Source organism: Prenolepis imparis, unplaced genomic scaffold (assembly GCF_030444845.1).
Source record: "Prenolepis imparis isolate NDT839.2.m4 unplaced genomic scaffold, iyPreImpa1.0 SCAF_1, whole genome shotgun sequence".
Lineage (NCBI taxonomy): Eukaryota > Metazoa > Arthropoda > Insecta > Hymenoptera > Formicidae > Prenolepis > Prenolepis imparis.
In genome coordinates this window covers 4,360,193-4,379,823 of record NW_028141159.1, presented here as the reverse complement: position 1 = coordinate 4,379,823, position 19,631 = coordinate 4,360,193, and the positions used below count along the sequence as shown (strand labels likewise).

The 19,631-nt window shown below is 29.0% G+C and overlaps 4 protein-coding genes, 1 long non-coding RNA gene and 1 pseudogene across 13 annotated transcripts in view; 3 read left to right on the top strand and 3 right to left on the bottom strand.

The window, feature by feature from the left end:
* LOC145944199 (uncharacterized) overlaps positions 1-8,717 on the top strand; it is a 93,500-nt gene extending 84,783 nt beyond the window's left edge. The window contains exon 5 of the mRNA XM_083052401.1: positions 8,491-8,717. Coding sequence (XP_082908527.1) covers positions 8,491-8,717 — 227 coding nt within the window. The remainder of the gene's footprint in view (positions 1-8,490) is intronic.
* LOC145939490 (uncharacterized) overlaps positions 1-19,631 on the top strand; it is a 342,686-nt gene that overhangs the window by 240,353 nt on the left and 82,702 nt on the right. The window lies entirely within an intron of this gene.
* Positions 1-19,631, bottom strand: part of Bi (T-box transcription factor bifid) — a 265,203-nt gene that overhangs the window by 186,458 nt on the left and 59,114 nt on the right. The gene's annotated exons all lie outside the window — the stretch shown is intronic.
* On the top strand, positions 2,505-3,118 carry LOC145942905 (uncharacterized). The gene is made up of 2 exons (XM_083050077.1): positions 2,505-2,631; positions 2,722-3,118. The coding sequence occupies exons 1-2, from the start codon at positions 2,611-2,613 to the stop codon at positions 3,100-3,102; spliced, it is 402 nt and encodes a 133-aa protein (XP_082906203.1). The 5' UTR covers positions 2,505-2,610; the 3' UTR covers positions 3,103-3,118.
* LOC145944204 (uncharacterized) lies at positions 6,852-8,422 on the bottom strand (annotated as a pseudogene).
* LOC145942871 (uncharacterized) lies at positions 16,785-18,961 on the bottom strand. Of its 3 annotated transcripts, none has more exons than XR_014426435.1 (4): positions 18,076-18,961; positions 17,746-17,988; positions 17,113-17,533; positions 16,785-17,033 (listed from the first exon to the last, which is right to left on the bottom strand). XR_014426435.1 is itself a non-coding variant. In XM_083049991.1 (3 exons), the coding sequence occupies exons 1-3, from the start codon at positions 18,860-18,862 to the stop codon at positions 17,526-17,528; spliced, it is 1,038 nt and encodes a 345-aa protein (XP_082906117.1). In that variant the 5' UTR covers positions 18,863-18,961; the 3' UTR covers positions 16,785-17,525. The 3 variants fall into 3 exon arrangements, 1 of the variants encoding a protein (XP_082906117.1); XR_014426436.1 differs by having other exon boundaries at positions 16,785-17,533; positions 18,076-18,288; positions 18,349-18,961; XM_083049991.1 differs by having other exon boundaries at positions 16,785-17,533.

The window sequence follows — 19,631 nt, the reverse complement described above, 5'->3', positions numbered from 1 at the left end:
TAAATTTTTAATTAACATTGATAGATGTCAAAAATGTTTAAACAAATAATTAATTGGTAAAATACCACTGGATTACTCGATTACGAGTTTGTTCTCCACGTTCTTCATTAATATCATTATATGGTATCGGCGGTGCAACATCTAGTTCATCCAGATATATTTCATCATTAGGAATCCCCCATCTAATAGCCATATTATGTAGAACGCAACAAGCATTGACAATGAGAGCTGTAAGTATGACAAAAAATATTTAACCGACGTATACACATATATTGGGAGCTTTCCAACAAGGACACAATGTGTGATACAGAGTATCATTCTATCTTCTTTTAATACCAGTGAACAACAAAGATAGAATGATACTCTGTCACGCTGTGTCTTTGTTGGAAAGCTCCCATTATAACGAATAATAAAATTATTATAAAAGCAACTTAAAAAACTACATCCAAAATAATGTAGAAGCAAAATAAAACTTAATCAGAAGGAAAGTTATAAATAGTTATAATTATAATTTTATAAAATAATAAAAGAAATTAAAAAATTAAATTACCAGCAAATTGTGGACGATAATGTAAAGCTCGTTCCTTCCGTAAGCAACGCCAGCGACCCTTTAAAATGCCAAAACATCGTTCTATAGTGACACGAGTCCGGACGTGATGATCTGTGTACCTTGCGCCTGGAGTTCCTTCCATTTGATTTAATTTCGGTGTCAGCAAAAAAGGTAGAAGGGGATATGCAGAATCACCTATAACATACAATATTAGTTTTTAATTAATGCCGCCAACTTTTTAATTTCACAGAATTAAAGAAGAAAATTATAAATACTATTAAAGGAGTTCAGCATGAATACGATTGTACCTGTAATTCTATGTATCAATATTATTACTATAATAGCTAATACAATTATTTACCTAGAAGCCAGGAATCTATTTCACCCTCTCTGTGTCTCTGTTCTAAATGAGCAAATATTCTTGATGATCGTAACACTCGAGCATCATGTGTTCGCCCACCATGGGCACTATTTACGGCGAGAATTTCGCAGTTGAAATCACAAATCTGAAATCACATATATTATTTAGTAATTTATTATTATTGTGTATTATATTAATATTATATAATATTTTCTATATATACTATATATATATCTATATATCTATATATATCTATATATTTCATTACTTATATACTTACAACTAATATATTTAGCGAATGGTATAACTTTCTGTTAATAAATAAATATTCTCTCTCAACTTCAGGTGAAACTATGGCTACATGTGTCCCATCGATTGCTCCAATTACCCCTGGAAAACCACCAATTTCGCAAAATCTGAAAGAAAAAGTTAATTTTAATATTTTATCCTTAAAAATCTACCAATTAAAACTAATATTGTTATATTATATAAAATAAAAGATTAAATTATAATATAAAGATCTGACTAGAAGTTAATATTTATTCAAGCTGCATTCCATATACATATAAACATTATAAAATATATACATTATTATATTTATTATTTATAAATTATATTATAAATTATATATAAATATATTATATTAATTATTACCCTTGTTTGATTCTTTGAATTCTGTCAGCGGTTACTGGAAAACAAATCCAATTGTCCATCACATTAATCAGTGCATTGACAGTTGCATGAAGAGAACGACTTAGTGATGTTTGTGACATGGTTTCTCTCTCGCTCAATCAGTCTTTCTCTTTCGGATCTCACCATTCAACAAGAAATTTCTTGCCGAACGAACTCTCGTGAGATGGTTCACATTTCCACTATGATGAAAGTTACTGAATCGCTCGAACTGCTCACTTTTAGCATTTTCACTAGATTTTAATTAAAGAATCGGTGCCCTGGGGCCCTATTCTCGAATTACTCGCAAACTTGCGCATACGCACGATTCGAGTGGTCTAAGTTGCGAATACGCTCTTTGATTGCTATTCTCGAAGAGAAGATTCGTGTGCTCGAAACTGAGACAGAATCGTGCGCATACGCTTCTTTACGAACACGAATTAGATCTGGCAACAGTGCAAATACTAACCTAACTGATAGTTGTTCTGCTCATTGCTTTACATTTACATACATCGATTGATATCTGACAACACCATGGATAAAAAGAAAAGAAATGATAATATAACAGACGAACAAAGATGTTTACTCATTGAATTTATGAAAGTTCATCCAGAATTAGTAACGGGAAAGTTTAGTAAAACTTTTACATATGATCATGCCGCAAAGTTATGGCAAGAAGCAAGTGAAATTTTGAATGCTTGCAACGGTGCTGAGAAAAATTGGAAAGCATGGCGCAAAGTAATTACAATGAATTATGTATTAATTTTTTCATATATTATATATTTACAGGATATTCATTAATCACTCAATAATTCCAGAAATTTATAACAAAATACAATTTATTTCTAGTGTTGGCAAGATTATCGCTCTCGTAGTAAAACGAAGCAAGCACAAATAAACATCGAACGACGTAAGACTGGAGGTGGAGCACAAAGCAGTGCAATTCTTACGCCAGACGAGGAACAAGTATTAACATTAGTTCCATCATCACTAATTAAGTCATGCAGGTGTTTCGGAATCATGTACGGACATGATTTTAGATGAACAGGAGGTTTGTAATCAAAATTTATTTACATATATATATTTGCTTAGTTTAATTATTAATTAAAATCATAAATTGCTACTTTTATATCATCTATAGAATAATTTGAATGGCATGCCAACAGAAGAGGAAACAGAAGAGGTAGAATTCCTTGATGATGATTATAACGACATTCAAACTTCATTAAATACTTCCACTGTACAGGCAACCAAAACATTAAATATTAATTATAACGACGAAAATATCGAAAATTATGATCCATCTATGCTTAAAAACTCGAAACAATCATCCTCAAGGCAAAAAGTTAATGAAGTAAAAGATTCTACGCGTATTATAGCTGAAACTGCAGAAAATACTTATCTTTTAAAAAAGAAATTTTGCGAAGAGAGCATAGAATGTAAGAAAAGAATTGCTAAAGCTCAGGAGCGAATGGCAACAGTTGCGGAGAAATGTGCAACAGAAAACTGCAAAATAATGTAATTAAGTGTTAAGTAATATGTAAAGTTTTTATTATTTTTAATTTTTTATTTAAACTCTCTTTTAGTTTTAAAAAAGTATTATTATCTTTAAGGAAATGTTTTTTTTGTTTATATTTTAAAATCATTTATATATCTGTGATATAATAATTTATATTTATTCATATAAGTAATTTTAATTGATGAGCAATTATGTTACTAGTCGATGCTTTTATTTGCAAGTAAGGAACGTCTTCTTATTGTGATATTTGTATTGTGAAAATTTACTAAAGTACTTACCAAAAACTAAAAACACTTAGGTATTAAATAAATACCAAAACGAAAGAATAATGTTTATGTTGTATAAGTTGTGATTCTATATTATGTATGTAAATTATGATTACTTCTATATTACATTAATACACACATTTCATATACATACTTAATACATATATTTAATACACATAATACATACTTAATACACATACATAGTAAAACAAAAGAATTTCAAATAATATATAATAAAAGTTGTTTAATAATAAATAAACGATTGTTAAGAAATAAATACTCTATCTTTTAACTTTTACTCTCATCTTTTATTTTTCTTCTATCTTATACAATAATTTTAATATATAATAATTATAAAACTATAACAACTACGATTTTTTGGTTTAGAAAAATATGTATTTCTTTTCAAGCACGCTGAGGAGGCCTAGCTGTTTATGGTGCTCGATAAAACGTTATAAAATATATTGTAATTTAAGTAAAATAGTTTCTAACTATTTGATTTTGCACTAAACGGCCGGCTGCTAAATCCGGATTAACTCTACGTGCATTTCTTATTTCTGGTATAATATCGTCATTAATGTGCATTCCAAAATCTAATATATCGTCTCCTTCCTCCGGTAATGGATCTGACATATTATGCGCTATGCACATATTATGAAGAACGGCACAGGTGTTGATTGTTTTAGATGCTATAACTGGAGAATAGTATAAGACTCGATGCTTTAAGCAACAACGAAATCTCATTTTTAAAAGACCATTACACCTTTCAATTAACGAACGGCAAGACATTTGTCGTTCATTATATCGAGCCTCTGGGGTCATCGGCTGCGCGTTAGCAACCGGCGTTAGCAACCATGGTCGTAAAGGGTATCCTGAGTCACCTGCAAATTGAAGCAATTATTATGAAAGTTTAAAGTGTACGTAAACACGTATGAATAAAAAGTTGTATAAATATATATTGCATTGTATATACCGAGTAAACAGAATGTATCTCTCACATATCTTGTATATATTCGTTCCGCTAGTTGTCTAGCATTTGAATTATTCCAAATATATACATCATGTGAGCTTCCCGGGAATCGTGCATTTACATTAATGATTCTTAACCGATAATCACATATCTAAAAAAAATGCAGTCATTCAAATATATAATATATATCAAAGTTTATATTAATACATTGTAAACATATATATATTTATAAGCATTAATAAAATTTATATATATATATAAATTTTATTACTACAGAAAGTGTACATACTAACTGAACATTTATTGAGTGGTATCCTTTACGATTAACATTTGCATGCTCCGGGTGAATCTCATCATTAATTTTGGGAGGAAATATTGCAACATGTGTCCAATCAATACACCCATAAACACCTGGGAATCTGTGATTCCGATAAAATCTACATGTATAATATAAAAACATTATATCACTTTATGTCACTTTGTAATATAATTTATATATGATATTTCATTACATTTATATAGAAACATGATGAATTACCCATTACGCAGATAATTAAGTTCTGCTCTAGTATGAGGAAATCGTATCCAATTATTCATCACGTTAGGATGATTAGCAGCATTAATTACTTCGTGAATACTTCTTGATATCGAAGACTGGCTAACGGCAATGTCCACATTGTTACCTATATCCATTTGATAACTGCCACTTGCAAAAAAACGTAATGCAGAAAATACCTAGCAATGAAAATACTAGGCAATAAACAATATATAAATAAATTATTAGAATAAATAAATTATGTTTGAGGCCAAATTATAAAAATATATCGTGTCTTATACCTTCCTTTGTATACTTAAAGAAGATTTTCTCGATGGTTGCTGCATAAATGGTTGGACATCATCAATGAATTCATTAACTAAATTTTTGGATAGCCTGAATAATTTAATAAACTTATTATCACTTAATTCAAAAGAATCACGTTCATAAAAAATTTGACGAGGATTCCGTTCTGCAACAATTTCAGCAGCCTCTAATGCATTTAATACAATAGCTTGATTTATTAAATCCATTATTTTTATAAATATATTTTTATTCTTTAACGGAACGTATGCGCAATTAGAGATGCGAGTGCTTATTACCCACTCGATGCATTGCGAGTGAAAATGTGCGAATGCGCTATCATGTGCATACGTATTTTCGTTTCGAGAATACACTTTTGAATTCGAGCACTCGCAAATCAGTACTTGCGCATACACATCATTTCGAGAATAGCCCCCCTGTTCCTTGTTTTCGCCGGGTCGACCACGCGGCACACAATCGCGTGATCTCGCTTCAGTATCGCGCATACATAAGCACCTCGTGTTAGCAAGCGACCAACCAACGGCATAATAGACGCGGCGCGCGCAACCATCAGGATGTGCGCGCAGCCAGAATTATGTCTGCTAAAAAACCTTTACTTTTTATATATATATATATATATATATATATATATAACCGATAATTGGCGCGTTAATTATACTTTTTCTTTATTAAATATATACATCAATTATATTTCTTTAATTTCTCGTTATATTTCTTTCTAAAATAAAAATTTTAATTAATAATTGCTTTTATATTTTTGTATATTTATATGTTATTAATAATTAAAATAATTCAAAACAATTTTATTTTATAAAATTGTCTTTCTGAGAATAACAAATATAAATTTTTAGATCTGTATATAAATCTTTTTTTTTCAAAATTGTTTTTTCTTTAAATTTATAATATTATTTTTTTGTAATATTTATGAAATATTACTAATGTTATATTACAATATAAATATTTCTGAAACATTGCTAATGTTATATATTACAATATCAATGTTTCTGAAATATTACTAATGTTATATTACAATATCAATATTTCTGAAACATTGCTAATGTTATATATTACAACATCAATGTTTCTGAAATATTACTAATATTATATTACAATATCAATATTTCTGAAACATTGCTAATGTTATATATTACAATATCAATGTTTCTGAAATATTACTAATGTTATATTAAAATATCAATATTTCTGAAACATTGCTAATGTTATATTACAATTTCAATGTTTCTATAATATCTCTGTTACATTACATTGCAACTTGCAACGATGTAACGTTGTTGCAATATATCTGGAAGCTTTGGTGCTGTATGGGTACTTAAGAATTTTTTAGAACAATCAAAAGTTAAATGAATATTTCCATAATATATTAAACAAGAAAAGTGAGCATAAATTATTTAATATTAATCACGAGATCAATTTTCGAATCGCATCGCAGAAGCCACAATTTTTCCGGATTGACTTTTCCCACGATGTTGCGCTCGCGCGTTCTCGTTTCCTCGATGATGTCGCTTTCGCACAGAACCGACGAGGATTCAGCCTTCCTCAATGTCGAAGATTCATATTGCATCTCATTTTATCAACCGCGCTGTTTGATGGAGCATTTAATTTTGCACCGTTTAATCCGCCCTTTTTCTCAGGATTTGCATTCTTATCCATCATGCTAGATGCGAGGTCAGAGAATCATCGGACTTGTCATTTTTTTGAATTTTTTCAGTTTTGCTGAAATAAATTGAAAGACAAGAATTTTAAAAAATAGCTAAATAACTTTACACACATATATAAACACAAAATTGTTATGATATTTTTCATAAAATGCAATAAAAAATATACATATATATATTGCATCTGTGTAAATCAATTAGAAAGTAATTTTTATTTATAGAATAATATTAAATTAAATTATAAATATGATAAAAAATTCAGTATTATTTAAAAAAATAACATTTTTGTACATTTTTTCACAAATGCAATTAAAAATATCTTTTAATAAATAATTAAAGATGTTTTTGTCGTATTAAACAAATATACCATTCTCTTTGATTCCTTAAAGAAGCTTGAGCCAGCCATTTCGATGTATACTCTGCAATATCGCTGTCAGTCATGTGGCTAAATGTTGTACGAACAGCTTCTATAAAAGTGTTTCACAAATATAAATGCAATAAAATTAATTATATACATATAGTGTCTTAAACAAAACTTTTATTTTATTTGAAAATTTGATTTAATTTAAAATAAATTAATTTTAATAATTTACTTTAAAATATGAACTCACGTATAACCACTCCTGCAAGGCCCAAGTCTTTGAAACTGCGTTTATTTTTCTTCCCAGCCCAACTAAAATTTTGGGCAAACACATTAGTTGTCGCCTTTTTTAATACGAATCATGATATGAGCTGTATTTCCACCAACGAGTTTAAACACATTAATCTAGAAAAGATAGAAACTTTATGAGTAATAAAAATAGATTATTTTACATAAAAATTGTACTAATTAATAATTCCAAACTAGTTAAATATTCGCATACACACAATGTGGTTATAAATTATTAAGTATAGTACAATTCTTATATATATATATATATATATATATATATATATATATACAATAATCTCATTATTATAAATTAAAATATATTAAAAATATATTTAAAATATTAGAAAAAATATATAAAATATTAGAAATATATTAAATTATAAGTATGTGTACCACTTGATTCCTGAATTTGATATCTTGTAACTGTTCTTCAAAATGTGTTAATGTAGATATTGGGAATTGTATATTACATTTTTCATTGATATTATTGGAAAATTGCATTTTCTCATCGAGTATATTAATTCTATTCTCTACAATATCAAGTTTGTATATAATTTTATTCAATTTGCTTAAAATTTGTTTCTTAAATTCTGAAAAAAAATATAGACCAATGATTACTGTGTATAATTTAGTATTAAATATTATATAATAATGTATATATTATATCACTTTTTAAATAAAAACGTATAGGAAAGATTAGTATTTATGAAAACAATTATTCATACTATAAGAAAAAGATTTATCTCCGTCGAAATCAATAATATTTGCAGATTCCTCTGCAAATATATTTTTTGTAACCGATTTCTTAGTAATATCTAAAAAGTAAAATTTATACGTTTTTTTAAAAATATACGAATATATAAATATTATTATACAGGGTGTCCCACCAAAAGTGGCCATCCCCTTTTATCTTTTAAACTAGAAGAGATAGACCATAACAAATATATATCAAATTAAATGGTTTACAGTGAACTCTATTTTCGGCCCTGCGACGTGGCCACCCAATAAGCACAAGTACGTCCTATGTATGTACGACGAACGTACATGCTGGACATTGTGTACTTCCATCGGATGTCCATATCGAACACAGTGGATGTCTATAGGACGTCCACTGTATGTCCGTTTGCAACTCCAGTGTACATCCATAAGATGTCTTTTACTGGACGTTAATGGACCAATTATGGATCTGAAATGAACGAACTATGGATCTAATGAACAAATTTTGGATCTTAAATGAACGAATTATGGACCAAATGGACGAATTTTGGATCTTTTATGGACGAAATTTGAATCTTTATTGAACATACTTCGGACAATTATTACGCGTGTATAATTAATAAATAATTAATAACAATTGTATAGAAAACTGAAAGAATATTTATTTTTGATTTATATTGCTGTATGTACACTGGCAAACACTGATCCGTTTTCTGAGATAAAAGAGGGAAAATATTAATTTGTTCCCCCCTTTTACCTCAGTAAACGATCAGTATCCACCAGTAAACAAATATAATTACACCCCAGCAAACACAGATATATAACTGTTACATTGCCGTAATGAAACAGAATGTAAGAAGTAATATAACGTATATTTTACATGTAAGATACATGTAAGTTGTAATTTCCCACTCAAACAAAATTACAATTATATAATAGAAATATAATTTGTTAAAAAATGTTATATAACTATAATCAAAATAACCTAAATGTTATATAATAGTTATATAAGTTGTGGGGAAATAATATAATTATAATATAACATATTGAACAGTTATATAACGCTGTTATTTTGTTTGTAATAGAATTGTTATATACTATACTATTGGTTTTTTTGTTATAATATTGTTATAAAACAGTTATATAACACACTAATTCCTTTTTATCGAACGCGTTTTAGAGCTACATCGACCAATTTCCAATTAATTCGTTTTCCTTTCCCTTTTGGCGGATTTTACTTGTTCGTTATTTAGGTGAGATGGTTTTAATAAATTAAGAGACGTATGTAATAATTATTCACTTTAATACTCGAACTTTAAATATTATATATAAAGATCTTATAATGATCGCAAAGTATAATTCTCGTTCGCGCGATATCAAAATATTTGTCCGTTCTTTTGCGAGTTTGTCGAGCGAGTGTCAAGCTATCGCTTCTTCGTTTTTCTCCTATATCGGTTAAGCTGTCCTCTGTTATATTTTGCTTGTTTTGAAACTTTGTCTTTCGTTACCTGTTCCGTTTTATTGTTTCGCTCGTTGTCTTTTATATACATGTATATTTGGTCACCGACCTTCGTCCTAAATCCGTTTTCATATTTTAAAATAAAATTGAAATATATAAAATAAATTTTATTTCGGGTTGTGGTATTTATCGCCACACCCTTTTAACGGATTTCTGTCGTAAAAGGAAAAGGAAAACAAATAAATCGGAAATTGACCGTAGTCCTAAAAACGTGTTCGATAAAAAGGCATTCGTGTTATATAACTGTTGTCAAAATAGCCATTCAAAATTGCAGGAAAAATGTAAAAGAAAAATTTTTTATATATAAGTATATATTATTTATTATATATAAACTTTATATAAAACAAAACCGCACAGTTTCTTTTGTTACGTACTATCACAAACATCTTACAAAATATTAATAAAATATTTATATTATTGATAACTAGCTTTTCGGCCCGCGCTTCGCGCGGGCCTCGAAGCTTTCTTATATATATACATATATATATATTTATATGAAATATATAGATATATAAGATACGAAAAATTAAAAAAATATATATATAATAGATAAATATTTAATTTATATCTGCAATTAATATAATTTTTTAGATTATGTCGAGCTGAAGTTCATATAATAGAGCATTCTCATAAATATTTTACTTGTCATATAATATTTCTTATATTTTCTATTATTTACTTACAAAGATTTCTTTTACGACTGAATTACCCACCGCTGACCCGCTATATTATTAGCTCTCATACAATTTTCTAATTCTTCAATTTATAAAACCTCTCTGTATACGACATTTTTTGTAAAAGATTTTGGATTTTCCTGAATGAGATGCCCTTGATTGCTTATTTCATCGATCTTAATTTTGACATTTTCTCTTTTTGTTGCTCTAGAGAATGCTACATAGAGTTGATCATGAGCAAATACAGGATGTGGAAGATAAATCCCTACTTTTTCTAAAGTTTGTCCTTGAGATTTATTTATTGTCATAGCAAATGACACTCGAATAGGAAACTGTCTCCGTTTAAGCTTGAATGGAATTTCCGTATCATTTGGTAGAAAATCAATCCTTGGAATGAACACAATCTGACCTTTTGAAGGACCAGTTAGAACCTCCGCATAAATAAGATTAGGTTTCAAATCAGTTACAATAAATCTTGTGCCATTGCAGAGTCCTTTCTTAGTATTTAAATTCCTTAATAGGATAACTATTGCATTCACTTTTATTTTAAGTTGATGAACTGACATCCCAGAAGGTGTCACAGAGTTTAAAAACTCAGTCGGAAAATTCAATTGCTCCTGTCGATCATCACTCACAATGGAATCGATTGAGAAATATTCCTTTTCTTCTCCTTCCATTAAACGAAGGATTTCATCATTAATTTTGAATGTATTCTCATTCTTAGGACAAAGGATCGCTCGATCTTGATTTTCTCTGATCTGTTCCTTGGTGATTCTATCACCAAAAATCTCACTAATAATTGATTCTTTTGATATAAAATCTTCTATTTCAATTGTATCGAGATCTAGTCCATCTGTATTGTACAATTTACCATCTCCAAGTTGCATTAGCCAATTTGCAAATTCCTTTTCATTCCCAGTTCTCATATTTTGCTTTAGTTTTATCTGAGTTACATTCCTCCATATTTATTTTACAGTCGACTCAATAATGGCTGCTTTCTGTGCATGTGGCACTACCGGAAGATTTTGTCTGAAATCTCCTGCAAATAAAATTACTTTTCCTCCAAATGGTCGAGGATTCTTCATCAAATCCCTCAAGAGTTTATCAACTGCTGTTAAAGCATGTCCAACAGTCATGCTCACCTCATCCCATATGATTAGTTTTGCAGTGATTAGTTCTCGTGCAGCTTGAGAATTTCCTCTGATATTAGATTTAGCTCCATCATCAATTGGGATTGAAAGCTTGAACATCGAATGATAGGTTCTTCCTCCTTTTAGAAGTGTGGCTGCAATTCCAGTTGAAGCACATGGAAGAACTATTTCGTTTCTTCCTCGAATAACACTCAAAAATGTGTTAAATAGATAGGTTTTACCACTTCCTGCAAACCCGTCAATAAAAAATAAACGCTGAGGTTCATTTTCATTTTCAATCGCTTGCATGACCATATCGTACACTTGCTTTTGCTCAGCATTTAGTGTCGATAATAAATAATCACCACGGATTCTTTCTTCATCCACATTATACTCTGTTATGTAAATATTTACTGCAGTTGGATTTGGCAATTGGAAGTTCTCACAACTACTTCCATTATTTATCAGAATTTCTTGTATGTGGTTTAAAGCCATATTTTCAGGATTAACAACATTGTTATGTACAAAGTCCTCAATCATGAAATCTTTGTATTTATTTCAAATAGTTGGTACATCTATTGGAGTTCCAAAGATGCAAATGTAGGCAAATAGTTCTCGAAGTTGTACAGGCATATTTGATTCTGTTGCGTCCTCCATCGTTTTTTCCCAAAGATCATCAGCTTCTACCAAATTTTTTGCAATTGCTGCATTCTTAAACGTGTCATAAAGAACTCCATTTACAGTTCTCAAATCTTCAAAACGTTTAGCTCCAACCACATGTAGTAGAAGAACACGGAGATAAAATCTCTCAATATCTTTTATGCTTACTGTATAGAGTCTTGAAATTATTTTGTCACCACCTTTTTTGCGTGGCTTCCACTTAGTTTCTTTTTTATCATAGACTAGAACAATACAGGCGCGCGCTACGCGCGCGCTATTTATTTATTACAATTGATATACTTGATATCACAAATAAAATAATAGCATAAATTATATAAATGCTAATATATCTGTATATATATATATATATATATATATATATATATATATATATACAGATATATTAGCATTTGTATAATTTATGCTATTATTTTATTTTAATATATTATTGTATTTTAAGTTAATAAACTATGATTTGATGTAAACCGAAAATTTACCTTAAGCAGACTTACAAGCTGGTTACAAACTGGTAAATTTCTGATTAATAACATTTTTTGTCAGATTATTGTAAGCGCCTTAAAAATCGTGGCGATCCTTACGAGTATCACCTTTATGAAATTAAAATATAAAATATCTCGTAAACTATTCACTTTTTTATCATCCTACCCTTATAAATTTTTATGCAGAATATTGTGAAGAATCAATTTATGTAAATAAATATATGATGGTTCCATTTAAAAAATTCAAGTTGACATTAATTTGTTTATAAAAAAAAAATTTTTTTTAAATTTTCTATTGCATGTTAAAGCTTGCGTAAAGCAGATTAATTTTCACTGTATAAACTTTTTTTTGAACAGGCGGAAATGTCCCAAAAATCGTGGCGAAACTGTTACGTGAATCACCCTATATATATATATATATATACAGGGTAGGCCATTTTAAACAATACGGTCAATTTTCTCGTAAACTAAGCGAAATATCGAAAAATGTTTCAAACAAAAGTTGTATGGCTGCAAAGGGGCCATAAGATAGTGACAATGATTTGACCTTGGATAGTCAGTTAAAGGTTATGTGAAGGTCACCGTCAATTTCTTAAATGGAATCATCTATTTTTTATTGCATATTCTTATAGCTTATCTTAAGAGCTTTTCAAAACTCTATAATAAAATATCTTTTTATGGAGTTATACTCTTTGAGTTATAGAGGTTTCAAGTTCACAATTTTTGGACATAAAATATAAAATATCTCGTAAAATATTCAGTTTTCGATAATCATACCTTAATACTTTCTTGCACAGTATAATAAGATCAATCAATTGGTATAAAGAAAACAGATGATTGTTTTAAAAAAATATGTAATATTTAACATACATAGCTGCATACTTTTTTTTATAAGCTATGTATTTTTTATATTTTATAACTATGTATTTTTTTACACCAATTGATTGGTCTCATTATTCCATTTTGAAAAAAAGTATTAAGGTGATTACCGAGAACTGAATATTTTACAATATATGTTACATTTTATGTCAAAAAATTGTCAACTTCGAATCTTTATAACTCAAAAAGTACTTAATGAAAAAATACTTTATTATAGGGTTTTGGAAAGCTCTTGAGATAAGCTACAAGAATATGCAATGAAAAATAGGTAGTTCCATTTAAGAAATTGACGGTGATCTTCACATAATCTTCAACTGATTTTCCAAGGTCAAATTATTGTCACTATCTTATGGCCCCCTTGCAGTCATACAATTTTTGTTTGAAACATTTTTCGATATTTCGCTTAGTTAATTAACCGTATTATTTAAAATGGTTCACCTTATGTATATAGATATGATGATAAAATTATATTGCGCTCATTTCTTACATGTTCATACGTGAGATATAATTAAAGAATTAAAAAATACAAACAATTTAAAATTTTAATATTAAAGATGAGTAACAAATTCGTGGAAATACTATTTAAATATATTATCGTTATTGTTTCTATTAATGGATTAACCAAGAATTTTTTTTCAAATCAGATTAGTGTTATTAATTTTATTTGTATCCATAAAAACACTTATAAAAATCATTATTTAATTATTACGATTAAAGGATTAATTTCTATGGATCAAATGCTTTTTTTTAATAGTTTTGTTAAAATAAAGTAAGGATATCTTTTTCTTAGAAAAAGATGTAAAGAGAATCTGCAAATATAATACAAAAAAATGAAAGAGCCCACCAGCTTTTAAGTTTTGTAAGTTTTCATTGCATATTCTTGTAGCTTATCTCAAGAGCTATATATATATACAGAGTGATTCACGTAACGGTCGCCACGATTTTTGGAACATTTCCGCTTATTTAAAAAAAAGTTTATACAGTGAAAATTAATCTGCTTTACGCAAGCTTTAACATGCAATAGAAAATTTAGAAAAATAATTTTTTTTATAAACAAATTAATGTCACATTAAATTTCTTAAATGGAACCATCATATTTTTTTTACATAAATTGATTCTTTACAATATTCTGCATAAAAAATTATAAGGGTAGGATGATAAAAAAGTGAATAGTTTACGAGATATTTTATATTTTAATTTCATAAAGATTATATTCGTAAGGATCGCCACGATTTTTAGGGCACTTACAATAATCTAACAAAAAATGTCATTAATCAGAAATTTACCAGTTTGTAACCGTCAATAAATTTAACAATAATTTAATGATTGCATACAATTTTACTTTATGTTACATTTTTTCAATTCAAAATCAACAATTTTTAAGCTTCTACAGCGTAATTCTTTGCTATCGAGGAAGATTCACTAAAAACGTAAATAGTAAACAGACTTGACTTTGACCTTATGTTACCGCCAGTTTAAAGAAAAGTTTATACAGTGAAAATTAATCTGCTTTACGCAAGGTTTAACATGCAATAGAAAATTAAAAAAAAATTTTTTTTATAAACAAATTAATGTCACATTGAATGTTTTAAATGGAACCATCATATTTTTCTTACATAAATTGATTCTTCACAATATTCTGCATAAAAAATTATAAGGGTAAGATGGTCAAAAAGTGAATAGTTTACGAGTTATTTTATATTTTAATTTTATAAAGGTAGTTATAACTATTTTAATTTTATAATGGTGGTAATAACTATTACCGGACATCCTGTATATATATATATATATATATATATATATATATATATACAGGGCGCGAATTATGAGACACCCTGTATATATATATATATATACAGGGTGTCTCATAATTCGCGCCCCACCCGTCAGGGGCAGGTAGAGCAGGTCACACTGAGTAAGAAAGTCCTTTACCGTTTTGCGATTTTCTCAATAATAAAGGAGAAATTAATTAATAAAGTTCGGCCAATCTAAGCGAGTGATAGCGCGCGGCGAGAAGAGACAGCCCATATAATTATACGTTTCTAAGCGCGCGGTGGAGGGGTAGGAGGAGTTCGACGTAAAGCTCCAGATCACACATGTGCATACATACACCGTCAGTCTTTTGTCAAGCGCGGACTCCTATCGCTTCGCCGCGCGCGGCCTCCTATCCCTCCGCCGCGCGCATAGAAACAGTGTATATGGACTGTCTCTTCTCGTCGCACGCTATCACTCGCTTGGATTGGCCGAACTTTATTAATTAATTTCTCCTTTATTATTGAGAAAATCGCAAAACGGTAAAGGACTGTCTTACTCAGTTGGACCTGCTCTACCTGCCCCTGACGGGTGGGGCGCGAATTATGAGACACCCTGTATACAGTGTGTCCGGTAATAGTCGCATCAACCGTTTTGGGCGGGTAGAGCACGTTATATCGAATAGAAAAATCTTATACCATTTTGCTAAATTCGTAATAATTATTGAGTTATTAATTAAAATATCTAAGCGAATGAGCGGGTGGAAAGCAGTAGGCTGGACTCGGTGTCGAATAACTTATTTGTTTAAGTCGCTTATTAACAAAAGCATTATTTGATCGAGAGGCGGCGTCATGCAGCAAGTGGCGAGCAATGTAGCGGCGCCGAAAAGTAAGATGATACTTTTGATACTAAACGACAGCCATTTGACATGCCCACCGAGTCCGGCCTACCGCTTTCCAACCGCTCATTTGCTTAAATATTTTAATTAATAATTTAATAATTATTGCGAATTTAGCAAAATGGTATAAGATTTTTCTATTCAGTTTAACGTGCTCTACCTGCTCACGACGGTTGATGCGACTATTACCGGATACCCTGTATACATACATACATATACATATATATATATATATATATATATAGTGTCTTAATATTATTTTTGCAAAATACATTAAGTTATCATTATCTTATTATATAATCATTTTTGTTATAAAATAATATATAAAATATAAAATAAAGTAAAATAATATAAAATAAAAATATTAAATATTTTTGTGTTAATAGAAATATTTACATTATTTCCGTTAAACACTACATTTTATTAGTAAATAAAATGTAAAATTTTCCAATATTAAAATTTATATTTGTAAAAAATTTTTATATATTCCCTGATCAAATTATTATTATTATTATTTTAAAAAAATTGTTTTTTATCACATGTAAAAAACAAAAAATTAAATATATATTTCTGTATATACATAATTTTTAACAAATTTGTTATTTCGTTGATTATCAAGATAAACTTTTAATGCTTGCCAAGAACGAACTCGCGAAAAAGCAACATAAAGTTGTCCATGATTAAAAACATCTTTGCGAAGATCTAATCCAATTCTATCAAACGTCTGTCCTTGTGATTTATTAATCGTCATGGCAAAAGCTAATTTTATTGGAAATTGTCTTCTGGAAAAAGTAAAAGGATATACATTTTCACAATATAATGTTATTCGATTTAAAAAAATAATATCTCCTATTTTATCACCTGTTAAAATTTTGCACTTTAATAAATGATCTGCAAGTTCTATAACCATTAATCTAGTACCATTACAAAGACCTTCATTGATACTAAGATTTCGAATCAACATAATGATACAATTCGGTCTTAAACGTAATTCATGTGGAGGAAGAGATGATGGAGATAAACTATTTAAATATTCTGGTAACAAAGCTTCACCAATATCACCATTGTCATTATTTACAGCGCTGTCTACACTTGTATAAATTCGTTCATTAGTTATATCTAATAATTCAACAACTTTCTTATTAATTTCATCTACATCAATATTTCTTGCAGAAAGTATTGCACATTTAGCTACTTTAGCAAACTCCTTTTTTCTTATTAACTCGCCGTATATATCTTCCACAATATCAGCATTAATAGGTGTCACACAACATTCAGGAATCTGTAAGTTATCATTAAAATCGTTTAATAAACCGTCTCCCATATCTAATAAAAACTTTGCAAATTCAATTTCTTCTGGAAGAACTCGCATATTTTGTATTAAAGAGAATTTTACGAAATGCTTCCAAAGAGAACTAAACTTAATAGAAAGATTTACAATTTCACTTCGAGTAGCATGTACTTTAATAGGCAAAAGTTGTCTAAAATCACCACCTAATAAAACAATTTTTCCACCAAAAGGAATATCATTATTCATAATATCACGCAATGTTCGATCCATTATTTCTAAAGCATATCGTGGTGCCATTGGTGCTTCATCCCAAATAAAAATATCAACTTCTTTTAAATATTGAGCTTCTTTTGATTGGATTTTAATAGTTGATGATGAATCAGCAAATAATGGAACTGGTAATCCAAATATCTTATGGACTGTTTTTCCAAAAGGTAATAACGTAGCTGCAATACCCGTAAATGCCATTGTACATACATGTTTATTTTTAATTCTAGCTAAATAATAGATAGTTGTATATATATATGTTTTACCTGATCCACCTGGACCATCAATATAAAAACAATTATTAGAGATATTATTGTCTAATTCATTTAATATAAGATCGACGATCTCTTTCTGTTTATTATTTAATTGTTTATATTGTTTGGTGCCTATTTCCATAGCTTCTTCAAATGCCATGTAATCCTCTTCTTTGTCATTTTTAGTTAATTGTTCCATTTGTGGAAAATTAACAAAACTTTTACCTTCAGCACAAAGCATACTATTAATTTGTACATATACTTTATTTTGTGCTTGTAACATACCAAACTGTCGAACATAATCCTCAGACATTGCTACTTTAAAGTTTTCCCACAACTCTTCAGGATGTAATGGTTGACAATGTAATAATATACGTACAAATAATCTACGAAGTTGTCGTGGCATCATCCATCCAACAGCTTCATTCATAGCTCTTTTCCATTCATCATCATCTTCGATTAAACCTAAAGCTAAACATGCCGCTGAAAATGATTGACAAAATTCTTCATTTACAGTTCTTAAATCGTTAAAACTTGTGGCCCCTTTTACTGTGAGTAACAATAATCGTAAATGAAATAATTCTATTTGTGTTGGACTAACGGAATACATTCGTCCTATACAATTAAAATGACTTTTACGTTTGACCCAACGCGAGACATTTCTGCCATTAATTTTCTCTTTTTTAAATGTATAATAGCGTGGAATTTCTATATATAAGTATTGTCTTGCTTCTTCATCTCGTAAGTTTAATGAAAAATAATCTATTAACATAGTAACTTGATCTAAAGCAGAAGTCATTGCATCATCAATGTTATCATTTTCAATTATAATATTTTGCTCATTAGGAAGATGAACTGGTAAACGTGTTATAGCATGACTTTTATCTTGTAGTTTTTTACCAAGAATACGCCAGCTAGCTTCAACAGGTCCAACATAACGAGCTTCGATGTAATTATGTATCTCATCATGATCAATAACAACACTTTCTGTTATTGGTTCAATAGTTATAGCAGCAACATCATGTCCTTTATAAATATATTTATATAGATATTTAACTGATTTAATACTTGAAACTACTTCAACATTTATATGACTGTTAAATATAATTGATAAAGTAGGACAATATGGAACAACATAACGATTATCAACTACATATCCACCAGGACGTTCAAAATTTTTTCCATTATTTCGTCGACGATAATAAGGATAAGCATCTTCATCCATTTTAGTTTCTTCAAGAAAAGATTTCGGATAGTGTTTCGAACAACGTCCATCTATCAAACACCAATCACCACAAGGTCCATGAATCATATGTTTCATGATTATATCATGTAAAGTACGATTTTCACATGGATCAGGAATTTCAGCAGAAATATATTTATCAACAATTTGTGAAGTTGTTATTTTAAAATTGTATTTTAAAGTAATTAACATATGAATATGTGGCAAACCACGTTTTTGAAATTCAATAACATACACAAACGCTGCTACTTCACCAAAAAATTTTTGCTTAACGATTAAATCAATTAAATAATCTTTTTTAATATTAAAAACACGAGCACAAATG

Coding starts and splice junctions, on each gene's coding strand:
- LOC145942905 (XM_083050077.1), top strand. CDS start 2,611: ATGATTTTAGATGAACAGGAG. Junction 2,632..2,721: donor TGATTTTAGATGAACAGGAG/GTTTGTAATCAA, acceptor TATCATCTATAG/AATAATTTGAATGGCATGCC.
- LOC145942871 (XM_083049991.1), bottom strand. CDS start 18,862: ATGACTTCTGCTTTAGATCAAGTTACTATGTTAATAGATTATTTTTCA. Junction 17,989..18,075: donor TGATGGTCCAGGTGGATCAG/GTAAAACATATA, acceptor CGGGTATTGCAG/CTACGTTATTACCTTTTGGA.